At 40.0% G+C, this 12,300-nt stretch overlaps 1 protein-coding gene across 1 annotated transcript in view; it reads right to left on the minus strand.

The window, feature by feature from the left end:
- The window catches only part of TTC7A (tetratricopeptide repeat domain 7A), a 172,244-nt gene that overhangs the window by 60,922 nt on the left and 99,022 nt on the right, over positions 1-12,300 (minus strand). Inside the window, 1 exon segment of the mRNA XM_032102796.1 lies at positions 413-529. Coding sequence (XP_031958687.1) covers positions 413-529 — 117 coding nt within the window.

A 12,300-nucleotide genomic window follows, 5' to 3' on the forward strand; every position in this document is an offset into this window, starting at 1 on the left:
CAGTTACTCAGTGTCACCCCCACACATTCCTGGGTGGTGCCAACTACTGCAGTCTGTGAACAATAGCTGATGAAAGCTCAGTGCTATTGGGGAAAAAGAAAATCTGCCCTCCATTCTGGACATCCAAATATGGATAGAGATGTTTAGACATTTGGATCAGAAACTCGTGGTTCAAACTGCTTCTTCAATATTAAAATACTGAGGTTTCGGTTTTGTTGCTTTTTATTTTTTTAAAAATAATGGCTATTAAAATCTTGCTTTTTTTTTTAATCACTGCCAGAAACATTATTTATCTTTTAAACAGTACTGTTTATCACCATTTTTGAAAAATAACTCAAGTGTCTAGAAAACTTAAAAAGATAACCACATTGCAAATAACAAATCTGAACTTGCTACAGTGGAGGAAGCCTACCTGTGCTGTAAAACATTGTATACCATCTGCCACGTCCTCAACATATGTCTGCATGTCACCAGAGCTTCTTCAGGTCCTTTATGTATCCATTCCAGTTTTACTTTGGTGAAGAGTAAGCTGCAAGATGAAAAAGAGTAACTCCGGTTTTATTGGCATCTCATAAAAGTAGAGAATCAGTATCACTCCAGAGAGATCCTGGCAGGCAGCATTTTTACTTGCTTTGTACGTGCAGCAATAAAAGAAAACGGCGTAGCACAAAACATTTCATTTGGCTCAACTTTGATTCCCCACAAGGAGATGAGAGGATTAACAATATTCCTCAGCTGCAGTCAAATTTGCGTCACAAAGCTGGCAGGACAGTGTTAAAAGCAAAGCATTGCAAAGCTAACAAGGTGAAACATACACTGAACCTCATTTATTTTGGACAGTATTAAAAACAGGAGAAAAAGGAATTGCCATAATACATATGCCCAGGCTGTTTTCTTAGTCTGGCATCTTCTTATAGCCCTTGCTTATATAATAAATTTCAGACAAAAACCCCAGCACACTTAACATACACAGATAATTATGTAATGCCTCACAGGAAGGAAATGCTTTTGCTTAACCCCAGCTGGCAATCATCTCATGGCCCTAGGCAAGACAGCTGATAGCCTTGTACATTCTTGTTCTAGGTAGTATAACTGCTGCTACTATTCTTATACCTAGAGAAGACGTACTTGCACAGACCACTGGAATTCAGCAGAATTGGGTCATGCAGAGGTTAGAAGGCAGATTTGGCAATGACACAACCTACCACTTGCTGCCAGCATGGCTTTTAACACCATCCTTCACTACACCCATTTTATTTTAATTGTGAATATGATTTAATTTATTTCTTTTATATTAATGCAAACTTACTTCTCTGGTTTAACTGTTTTGATAAAGTCCAGTATCAACACAATTTTAATTCACTTGATATGGCTAGCAATTAATCCACTAGAAGCACATATGTGTACATACATGCATACAACAACAGCTGAATGTCAAAAATCCTAAAAACGGTTTTGTGAATGTGACCTGCCGGCTCCTTAGGAATCCAAACTACTTCAGAAAGAGACAAGAACAACTGCATATACGATGTTAGAAAAGAATTTGCAGCTGAGTAGGAAATCCTTCACTCGGAATAATTAGAAATCTATTGCCAAGACTGTGTGGTGCATATCTACAGGAATGTGCTAAAATGGCAGTTCCATTCCAGCTAACAAACATTAGGGTGGACATCTGTGTTTTGGGTTTCTTGGTTGGTTGGCTGGTTGGTTTTTTTTTTTTGGGGGTGGGGACAGTAGTGAGCAAAATGTAGCCCAACTGTATCAACTGCTGTAGGGAATTCTGCTCATGGCTGCTGCAATTTGACCTCGTAGAACAAGCAGTCAAATTCCTCAGGTACAAACTTTGACTAGGAAAGGAAGATCAAGATTCATAATCAAGGGAGTTTGTCTCTGCCCTTTACTATTTTACATCCCTACTCTGTATCTTTGATTTTCTTGTTACTGATGTGAACAAAACAAATACTAATAAAAACATCATCTGCTCTTAGAAATACCGACCCCATAACTGAGAGAAAATGCCTTTATGATTCAAGTATTTGAGGCTGATACACAGACTGATCAAAATTTTGCTGGGACAAAGATGTAACACTGGATGCACTGTTAAAAAAATGTGTCTGAATTCAGAGGAGTGGTTAGCAATGGAACTGGCCAGTGATGCCTGCTGCTCTGTATCCCCAGTGAACTGGGCTCATAAGAACAAAGCTTGTTTCAATAGATCAGAATACGGAATCAATCACTTGGAATATATATCACACTTGAAACATGGGAAGTTACACCCTGGAGTGCAATGGTATTACAAAAGATGTGCAGTTCCTGAGCAACAAGGCAATTCAGAGGTCAAACAACCCTTAGCATCCACATACAGAAATGCAATCAGCTAGGAGTTGCAAGACATGGCTATTCTTGATCATAGCATCAGCAAGACACTTGTTACAATCCTCTTTCTAGTTCTTGCTCTTTGATTCCAGAAGATGAGTAAAAATGGGATATGGTTCAGAAAATGGTTATGCAAGTGATCTGAGGGCTAGAAAAATGTACTTCATCAGAGGCTTAAGAAGCTCAGTTTATTTGGTTTAACCAAGAAGCAGCAAAGAAATTATTTTGTCCCAGCCGGCAAGCACCTACACAGAGAAGTATCTCACTGTGAGTCTTTGATGTAAAAGAAAAGGTGCAGAGAATCTAAGAATTTGTTGGAAGCTGAAACTCGTCAAATGGAAATTTATACGTAAATGCATTCACAGAACTATCAAGGAAAATAATCTTTGCAGCAACACTACCTTGTGTGCACAGTAAATTCTGTAGTCATTACAGCCTTTTCAGCAAGACAGGATACCATCTGGAAAGCAATGGTAGTGTACAAAGAGAAGCTGTGGGTTTCACGCACAGGCTCATGAGTGAGTTTCTTTGGGCTGCGTTGTGCAGAGGGGTGAGACTGCGTCACCGTCCTTCTGGAAGTTACTCTATTAAAATGTTCTTCTGGTCCCAGAAACAAGCACATGGAACAATCTATGCTATTTTAAGCATATAGAGTAATTTTTAGACCACTACAAACTTTCAAAGTGAAAGACCTTCTAAAGCACTGTACAGACCTGCCTGCAGCAGAACGGTGGTCAAGGAGACCAAGGCCCAGAGACCAGTCATATTACATCCCAGAATAATGCCACACTTTTCAGCATGGTAAGATGCCACTCAGTGTTAATTAAATAGAAGAATCTATTAACAGTCAAACTGCTGGACCAGGAGGATTATATTAAAGGCTCCTTCTCCCTTTCACATTAGTAGGGACATAGATGGCATATCAGCAGGCAAATAAAATCAGTACATAATATATTTATACATTGCAGTTAAACATCAAAAAGACAAAGCAAGCATTTCATCACTGTGGTATTTACTGCTTAGAGTGAGTACATGTCAGCTGCTCTGGATGAAGGCGCTATGTTCTATCTCAGGAGAGAGAACAACTAATGAAATCGGGGAAAAAACCAAGTCTCTCACAAAAACATAATGAAGCCTCAGCACAATACTATCACGAGTTGTAAGGCACAGGCACACTACAGGATCTTGGCGACACCGTGCTCTACTAACTGTTGTGGTAATTCGCCTTGGGAATACTGTTATCCATGTCATCGTGTAGTCTTATAATGAACCAAACCAATAGACAAATGGGAAGAAGGTAAGAACCAAAAGGAATCAAACCATACCAGTAGTAAACAATGCAATTAAACATGGTAACTAATAGGGAAATACAACCAAGGTATCAGGCTGCATGTGCCATACGCTGTTAGTATCTCTCAGTTTCTAATAAGCTTTTTAACAGTGAAAACAGATAAGTAAACACATTGAGGAAACACTGAAGTGAAGCAGTATCACTTATCTCAGGCTTGTAATTTTATTAGTGAGCAAGCACTCTTGCTACACATAAATCTACCGAGTATTGTGTCCTATCAGTGTCTGCGCAGAATTTGAGGGGCATAAACAAAAATTAAATACACACAGATCTCACCTTATTATATTTTCTTAATATCATTGTACATTTGTATGATGCTCATAGTATTAAGCAGTGCAGACTTTTAAAAAGATTCAACACATAAAAATAGCCCCAAGATTATTTGTACAGTCATTGGTAATTCTATTAGCCTGTGAATATGAAAACAGATTTGGGGTAAAGCAAGTATATAAATTGCTACTATATAAGCATAGGAAAACAGAGCAAAAAACCCCCACAGATCTTTCTTGTAATGTGTATGATTTCAGGGACAGTAACAATGGAAAATAACCAGAACTTAAGTCTTGATATGAGACTCTAAGCTCCCTCTCAGAAGAGGTTTTCTTTTGTGGTGTAGGTGGACAGTATGCACAGGCTTTTTATTCTCTGATGTAACATCAGGCTACTGCCACAAGGAAACACAACCATCTACCACTCTATCACATTAATGCTGGCAAATTAAAATCTGTGTACAGTCGAATTTGGTCGAAGCTCTGAAAATTCAAAATTAGGCTTTCCAAGTAACACAACTTCAATAGTATAAATTACCATATCACTATAATATGTCATGCCTTGACAAAAAATGTAGAGACTGGAATCTTGGAAGACCTACAAAAATTTTCAGAAGTAAGCAAGCTACTTTGGTTGATTTCAGGATTCATTCAACATTTGTCTTCATTAAGACTGATTTCAGTTACTTATACTCATGATGTCTCAAGGCCTAGCCAAATACACCTATCTAGCACTTTCAAGAGTCTTCTAATCTTACGTGGCTAAATGCTCAGCCTTTAAGCTCTTTAATAAAACCCATGAAGAAAAGAGGCAATTCCTTCCTGTTCCTGACAATTTAATTACTGAGGTTTAATAGCTAATATTTATTATCAGAAGATCTCACAAGTGCATATGCTATACTATCAATGCTTATGAGCTCATCTGTGGAAGTTTTAAGTTGCTATGTATAGCAATAACCAATTGACAACTTTATGGATGCTCTAGGATTCTGTAAGATTTATTAATCAGTTAATCATCAGGACTTTTAAAACCTGCTTTAAAATTGAGTTCTTAGTATCAAAGGTAGCCCTTGTACTACACATTTATACAGAATCACAGCGGGATCTGTGTCTTAACACTTGACAAGCAATAAAAAATGCCAGTACTGTAACCAACAGTAACACCTTCCACTCATTTCAAGGCTGAGAGACTAAATTAGGACTAATGAGTATTATGTAGTCATTTTTCTATATATTTTGCCATTCACTGTCTGCTTAAAACCCCTCCAGTTTTTCAGAGCTTGTCAGCAGCTGCTCAAAGATCTACATGTCTTCGAGCTTTACCAGATCGGTGCTGTCATTCCCCAAAGTCTTTCATTATTTACTGAGATTTGTCTACCTACACACACAGCTGCTGGGTTATTTTGGATTCTGAATGCAAAGGAAACAAAACAAGACACCAAAACATGCAGCAATTCACCAGCCAATTGTGTACATTAGCATGAAGATACTGACCTTCTCCAGCTAATAAGTGTACTTTGTTCCTCTCTTTTATTAAAGGATGGGATGCACGTGCCTGGCTTGTTTGTACGGACATTTGCCCGGAGATGGGAACCAGTGCCAGCCCCAAGAGCAGCAAATGCAATTCATCGAGTGCCTGGCTGGTGGGGCATGGAGCAGCAAAGTGCCACTGGACAGCAGAGACCAGCTCACACTACCACCTCTCTGCAGCCCAGATACATGTTCTGCATCAGCTCCAGTGAAAAGCAGGGGACTGCCACAACCTGGGTGGGTGGATGACCTGAGTATGCCCTCTGAGGAACTGCGAGGCATGGATTCAAACCCCCAACACTTTGATCACTAACTCTTGAATCAGCTTCTTCTCCTTTAAGGTAAAGGATATAGAAGGAGGACACAGGTGAATACAGGACACAAACTGGAGCTGGAAAGAGGATGAAAGAGACAAGAACAATGATCAAAGTTTTGGAATGCTTTTGATATATAGAGATAGTAAACAGACTTCTCAGCCTGAAAAAGAGGCTGAGAGAAGAGATGACAGATTTATAAAATCATTAATAGCATGAAGAAGATCAGGAAGTCAAAGCAATCTGTGTTGTTTCAATGAAAGAAGGAATATCCAATAAAGCAATCAAACAGTGGATTTAAAACAAGCAAATGAAGTGCTTTTTCATACAACACAAAAGTAAAGTGCAAAACCCATTGCTGCAGGATATTCTGGAGCAGACACACAATATGTTCAAAAAGGGATTAGATAAATTAACAGATGACAGGCCCATCAGGGGCATTAAAGACAATCTAATGCAACCTCTGGCTCCGAAGGCCTCTGAACCAACCTGCTGACAGAAGCAGGGATCACATATGAGGGGGAGGATCACCCTACTGCTACATTTCTATATACTTTTCCCTGTGCATTCACCAGATGCCCTGCTTGAAGCCAGATAAGCCCTTAGTTTGATCCAGAATGGCTACTCTTACATTTTGATACAGCAGGAACATGATTGCAGCCCATATTCTTTTTATAACCTAGATTGTCTAGCCTTGTTTTATCTGCCAGTGGAACTGTAGTATCTTCACAGAAAAGCAGTTGCTCAGTTTCCCAGTTACTGAGTTTAGCTTCAGCGGTGAGTCACCTACACAAGTCAATTAGATTATGGGTACTCTTTCACCATAACTGTTATGGTTTCATTAACTTTCCTACAACACCTGCTAGTGCCCTAGTCAAATTATCAATAAGAAAAAAAGGAGGCAGAATTAGAGGGCTGCTTTTAATCTCCTGTATTTTTGTTGATAAAAATCAACATCAAAGTTGCTGTCTTCTCAAATAACTCCAGGCTTCTTGCAGTCTCCTGACATTTAAGGGCACATTCTCTAGTTAAATTAATGCCAGCAACTCTGACTGCAACCTCCTTTTATAACTTCATGCGGTGCCATGTTATCTATCACTTTCCCAACAAAAATAAATTGATCATATACTTTTACAGACATACAGTCCTAATTTTTATGGCTCCCTGCCCATTTAGCCCCCAATATGAACAAAAAAATAAAACCAAGAAATCTGTCACCATGCCCAAAGAATTACTGACTTCATTTTCCTAGCCCAGGGAAACTAGCAGACTCAGAGATGCCATCTCCTCCTTTACAAGAACGCCCTGCTCAGAGACCAGTCCTGCACAACAACAGCAATTCGGCTGATGTTGCTCCACAAACTGTGACTGCTACAGCAGAGGGTGAAAACAACTTCCAGGGTGGTAGACTCTAGGCTATTTAAAAGTTAACACAATGGAGACAATTTGCTAGGCTCAGCCTCGTGGCACAAGGCACCTAGAAGGCTTTTGCTTACAGAGAAGGAGGGAAACACAAGAAGAGGTTATCAGGAAAGCCAAGATCACAGCCAAAACTGTAGGAGGAGATTGCAAATCAAAATCAAGGGAGCAGCCATTGGTATGGCTCAAGCTCTGGGTGTTTTTTCTTGGACTGCTTCCTCCCAGAAGCTGCAGCTTGTACCTGATGGCAGAAGGGCTTCCTGCCTGTCAGGTGAAGGCCCTGCCCATGGACTATGCTGCCTAACTCTGCACAGACCAGAATGCCTCTTCCCAAGGCAAACATGTCTGCAGCCAGTCCAGCAACCTCATGCACTTATTTCAGCATTCAGGTCCATCAGATTCATTTCTGATACAGAGAGCAAATATACTATGAACATTTAGGTGGTCTAGTCAGAAAGCGCCCCTTACATCGAAAGCAAGTCTTGTAACAGACCTCCTTGATCTGCTAAATCCAATCTGGTTGTCAACTGAAGGAAAAGCAACAATTAACTAATAGTCTGGAAAAAGCAAGCTGATTTGCTTGGAAAGAAAAAAACAAAAGATGCTGAAATTCTTCACTTGTCTTCAGTATCAAGCCATATCTAGTAATATTCAAGAAAAGAAGGCACAAAAAAGGGTGATTAGAATTATTGTCTACGTTCTTTTTACTTAAGTCATTACTTCTGAATCCCAGACTTATGGTATTTTGCTTTTTGTTAAGAATGTAGGAAGCAAATTGTTAGCAGAGCTGATAAAAACCCTTGTCTCACCCTGTTACGTAGGATCCTTTGGGTGATACACCTGAAGAGTTTTTATCTTCCTCTCACCCTGATGAGGAATTGCCAACAAAACAATTTTGTACTACCACAAATCATATGTATTTCAGTCCATATCTTGCCTGAATAAACACAAAAATAATTTTCACAGTTTTAAGTTTTACAGCAAAACCTGGAAAAAAGTTCCCAGTTTTGCTGTGAAGTGTACTTACATCAAATTTTTATTTGCAATATAAAAATAGGTGTCATTTGCAAGAACAGTGTGTTAAATTCTCCCTTGTTTTGCTGTATTTTGTTGCATAATTAACATCTTCAGAAGATGTTAAACTGACATTTATTCTGCAAGTCTCCCCCAGCATTGTTTTGTGACTTTTTTCTTCTCTGACAGACTCCACCTACATGGAATATTCCCCATTGTGCTGGATACTGTTATGAACACATTTGAAAACCAGGGCCAGGTCTTGAGCATTCAAGGCTAGGAGCTTAGAGGTCCACCTCCTTTTTAATTTGAATCATGAATTCAGTAGGAGTTCAAGGCACAGCTTCTCCCTCCAGCAGATCCAAGCCCCTGCACTTAAACTCAGGTGACTCTGTGGTGCAGAATCTCATCTGTATGTGCGAACAGACATCGATGTGGCGACATGCACATGTCAGTGCGATATCAGAGGTGCTCTGCAAACACGGCCCGCTGTACTTCACGCACGCAGGCAGTGAATATCCCGTGGCGAATATCCCGTGCCTTGGGCTGGGGACCTGCGAGAGCCGCGCTCCACTCCTGGCTCTCTCGCATGGCTTCGTGGCCAGTTTTGGGCAAGTCGATCCAGGCCGCTGTGCTTTAACTCTTCCAACTGCACAGCAGATAACAGGAATGACCTTTGCGAAGCATTCAGAGAACTAGGTCCTTCATCATCGCCTGCCCCATATCCTTTACATCTAATCTCTTAATACTGGTGCTCTCAGCTTCAGAGTTATTTGTGGACAGGAAAGAAAGCAGGCTGAGTTCCTCTGTGACTGACATCACTTTTAAAGTATTTTCTCATCAGCTGGGCCTGATTCTTCAGAATTTCATGAGATGTGCCCCCAGAATAAATTCAGCCAGCCCTGATTAAATAGAATTCATTTGGAAGGCCAGAGCTGAGAACTATCATGCTGCCACAACCACTGGAATAACTCTTGATTTACAGAAATTAAAAAGGAAACCAAGACTAAGGTCTCTGATTGCTGAGCAGAGATCCTCCAAGACAAGAAAAGAGCACTAACAGACTAAGCTGAATATTTAACATGCTGCTAATACTTCCTATCCCCAAAGACTGCAGAACTGGATGCTTCACTTACACTTGTAAACTGTTGTATTTTTCATAAAAGTTTCTACTATGTGTAGTTCAGGCAGCTTTTAGAGGAAAGGGTACCAGGACTCTGGCTCATAAAGTAACACTCGACATCAACCTCCAAGTCACCTCAGTCTGCAACCAGTAACATAGCTTCCTTTTGGAAATGTATGTCTGAATCCTGATCCACGTATTTAAAACAGAGTGAAATACCTCCTAATTAACCTGGTGTCAAGGTAATAAAAAGTGATAGCATAGTCTTACTATGGATGTATAAATTATACAACAAAATACAGTAAAGCAGAACCCCATAAAGGATTAATAAAACATTTCTACCCAACTCGACATATTTATGAAATCTTGTACCACAGAACCCCACAAAATTTGGCTTTGCTATAAAAACAACAGGCATAAAATAAGATTTTCTTTTTCAAATTGCATTATACAATGATGGTAAACAGACTTCACCCTCCCTCTGATTTTAATCTGGAGCAATATAATTTATGCCACCTTGCACTACTACAGTAACGCACTTATAAGAGGTCTTCATCTTTAAACATGAGTCCTGCTGACGTCGACAAGAAGCCAATTATTCCTCTCCTTAAAACTGTGTGCTTAAGAACCTTGGTAGATCCAGCTCTTCATGAGGAGAATGATCTATGAGATTCTCTCCTAACTGCTTAACTTCGCAGAGGACCAAGTATTAACATGAGTAACACAATAAGGGCCAGAGCTTGCTGATATTTAGCGTGCACTGTCTGCACACCTCAGCAGAGCTGAAAAAGGTGAAATCAATCTGTCAAACACCACTGAATTTCACTATAGAATATTGGTTGTGGGGCACATGCGGGCATGTTTCAACCTAGGTTCTGGCTAAGACAGCCTGCCATATATTTATTTATGACAGTTCAGAAGCAGTGCCTTTTACAAGATGAGCTTGTTCAGTAAAACACGGAGGAACACGTTTATATGCCAGCCTGAAAAAACATAGGGGCGGGCTTCTATGCCAGCCTGAAAAGATACAGGGAAACACATGGTTAAAAGGTGAAAGAAGTGACAGAAATGAAGACAGACAAAAGCTCCTCCATTTTTTAAAAAAACCCAAACAAACTCAACCCCAAAAACAACCTCCAAAAAAACCCAAAACCCAAACAAAACCACAGTATCCAGAACAAACCTGTGTTTTGGTAAGTAGACAGAAAACTGCTGGCTTCACCAAAGAAAATTCCAGAGAAAGAAATGGCTATTTTGCTGCCAACAGGAATCATATTTGTCTAAGCCTGCAAAGCAAAACCACGATGTAGCTGCAGCCTATGTCAGCACCAGCTGAACACGGTTAGTGCAGGAACTGCAGCAGGAAGACACAGGAGCATGACCTTGAATGCAGAGCTAGGGACCAGTGTACACACTCAGGGCTGTACTCCAACACGTGCTGAAGATCAGCTACTGCAGTTTCACTCAGTCCTCCACTGGCACAATTGAGCTAACCTAACAAAACCTGTGTTCCCATCTGGCTCAACATAGCACAGGGACTGCAAAAAACCAGGCAGACAAACTGTATTCCATGGTAGTGCTGGGTTGCATTTTCACCACAGACAGTGTTTTGAAGATGCATTAAATTTCCTTATAAAGTTCTTACTTTACAGTTCCTTTCTGTTGTGTACAAGGCTAATTGTAGAGTCAGGACTTGTAGCCCTTATCCCTGTCACATTTGAGACCATGCAGATTGGCTTTGGCAATGATGGCACTTTTTGTCATGTTGTTGCCTCCCCCCCATAAAGATTCTCCACAGATCTCAGGCCTGACAGCTGAACTGATACAGCGATAGCTCTCCTTAACCATTACCCTGAGATAAAAACTCAGAATATAACTGCTCCGTATGTTTCCAGCCACTTTCTTCCTAATAATTTCCCAACTACACACATCAACCCAAGGACATTGCTGACTAACAGAACCCAGTTCCACAGCCTGCATCCTTGACTACTGTTCCAGTGTCAGGTTTTCCCAGCAGAAAGCTGTGCACAGTTCAGCTGAACACAAACATAATTCAGGATCTTGCAGGCTGTATATTAAATGTGAAGCTTTATTCCTTAGCTTTGCTGTAAATTTGAACTGCACTGTTGCATGCATGACTCCAGCAGGTACATTTTACACTGTACAAGTAATGTGAGTCACTGCTCACAAGTGACAATCAGCAGTCTCAACCTGTCAGAGAAACCTAACAAATTTCAATTAGAGCTGTCAATAAAAAATTAAAGCCTTAAGAGAAAGGTGAGAAATATATACGCATGGTAAAAAACACCAAAACAAAACAAATTGAGAGTAAAAAGAGAATCCACAACAGATTGAACCTAAAATCAGATTAATGGATTATTTTTCTGCAATATATTACACCCCAGTGTGACAGGTCTTCCAGATGCGCTGAGAGAAGATGACACAATATTATACATCTGAAGCACTGCATATGTGATTAACGAAAATCCTTTGAGAAAACATGCATAGTAATTACATTTTAAACATTCAAAAATATTTGGCCTTCTTTCAATAACAGCCTGAAAAAACCACCTTAGTGTAAAATGGCAAATACAATTTAAAGGCTGGCTGGAATTAACCAGGTCTGACTGCTGAAAAAGAGGTTTCATTTCACAGTACAGTGCAGGTGACAGGATTGCTGGTTTTTGGTTTACTTTTTGTGTTCTTCATCCACCCACAGAAGGTGGGTTTTTTTTGAGACACAGTCCAGCACTTAGCAACCACTGACCTTTACAAATTTTTACACAACAGTGCTTTTAAAACTGAACTCTGTTCCAAAACTTAGAGCTAACAGCTGTAATGAAACAGGTAAAAAGAACTAAACATGCAGGGTCTGACAGTGAGCTGAAGGCAATCGGCTCTGTT

The sequence above is a fragment of the Corvus moneduloides genome, chromosome 3 (genome assembly GCF_009650955.1).
Source record: "Corvus moneduloides isolate bCorMon1 chromosome 3, bCorMon1.pri, whole genome shotgun sequence".
Lineage (NCBI taxonomy): Eukaryota > Metazoa > Chordata > Aves > Passeriformes > Corvidae > Corvus > Corvus moneduloides.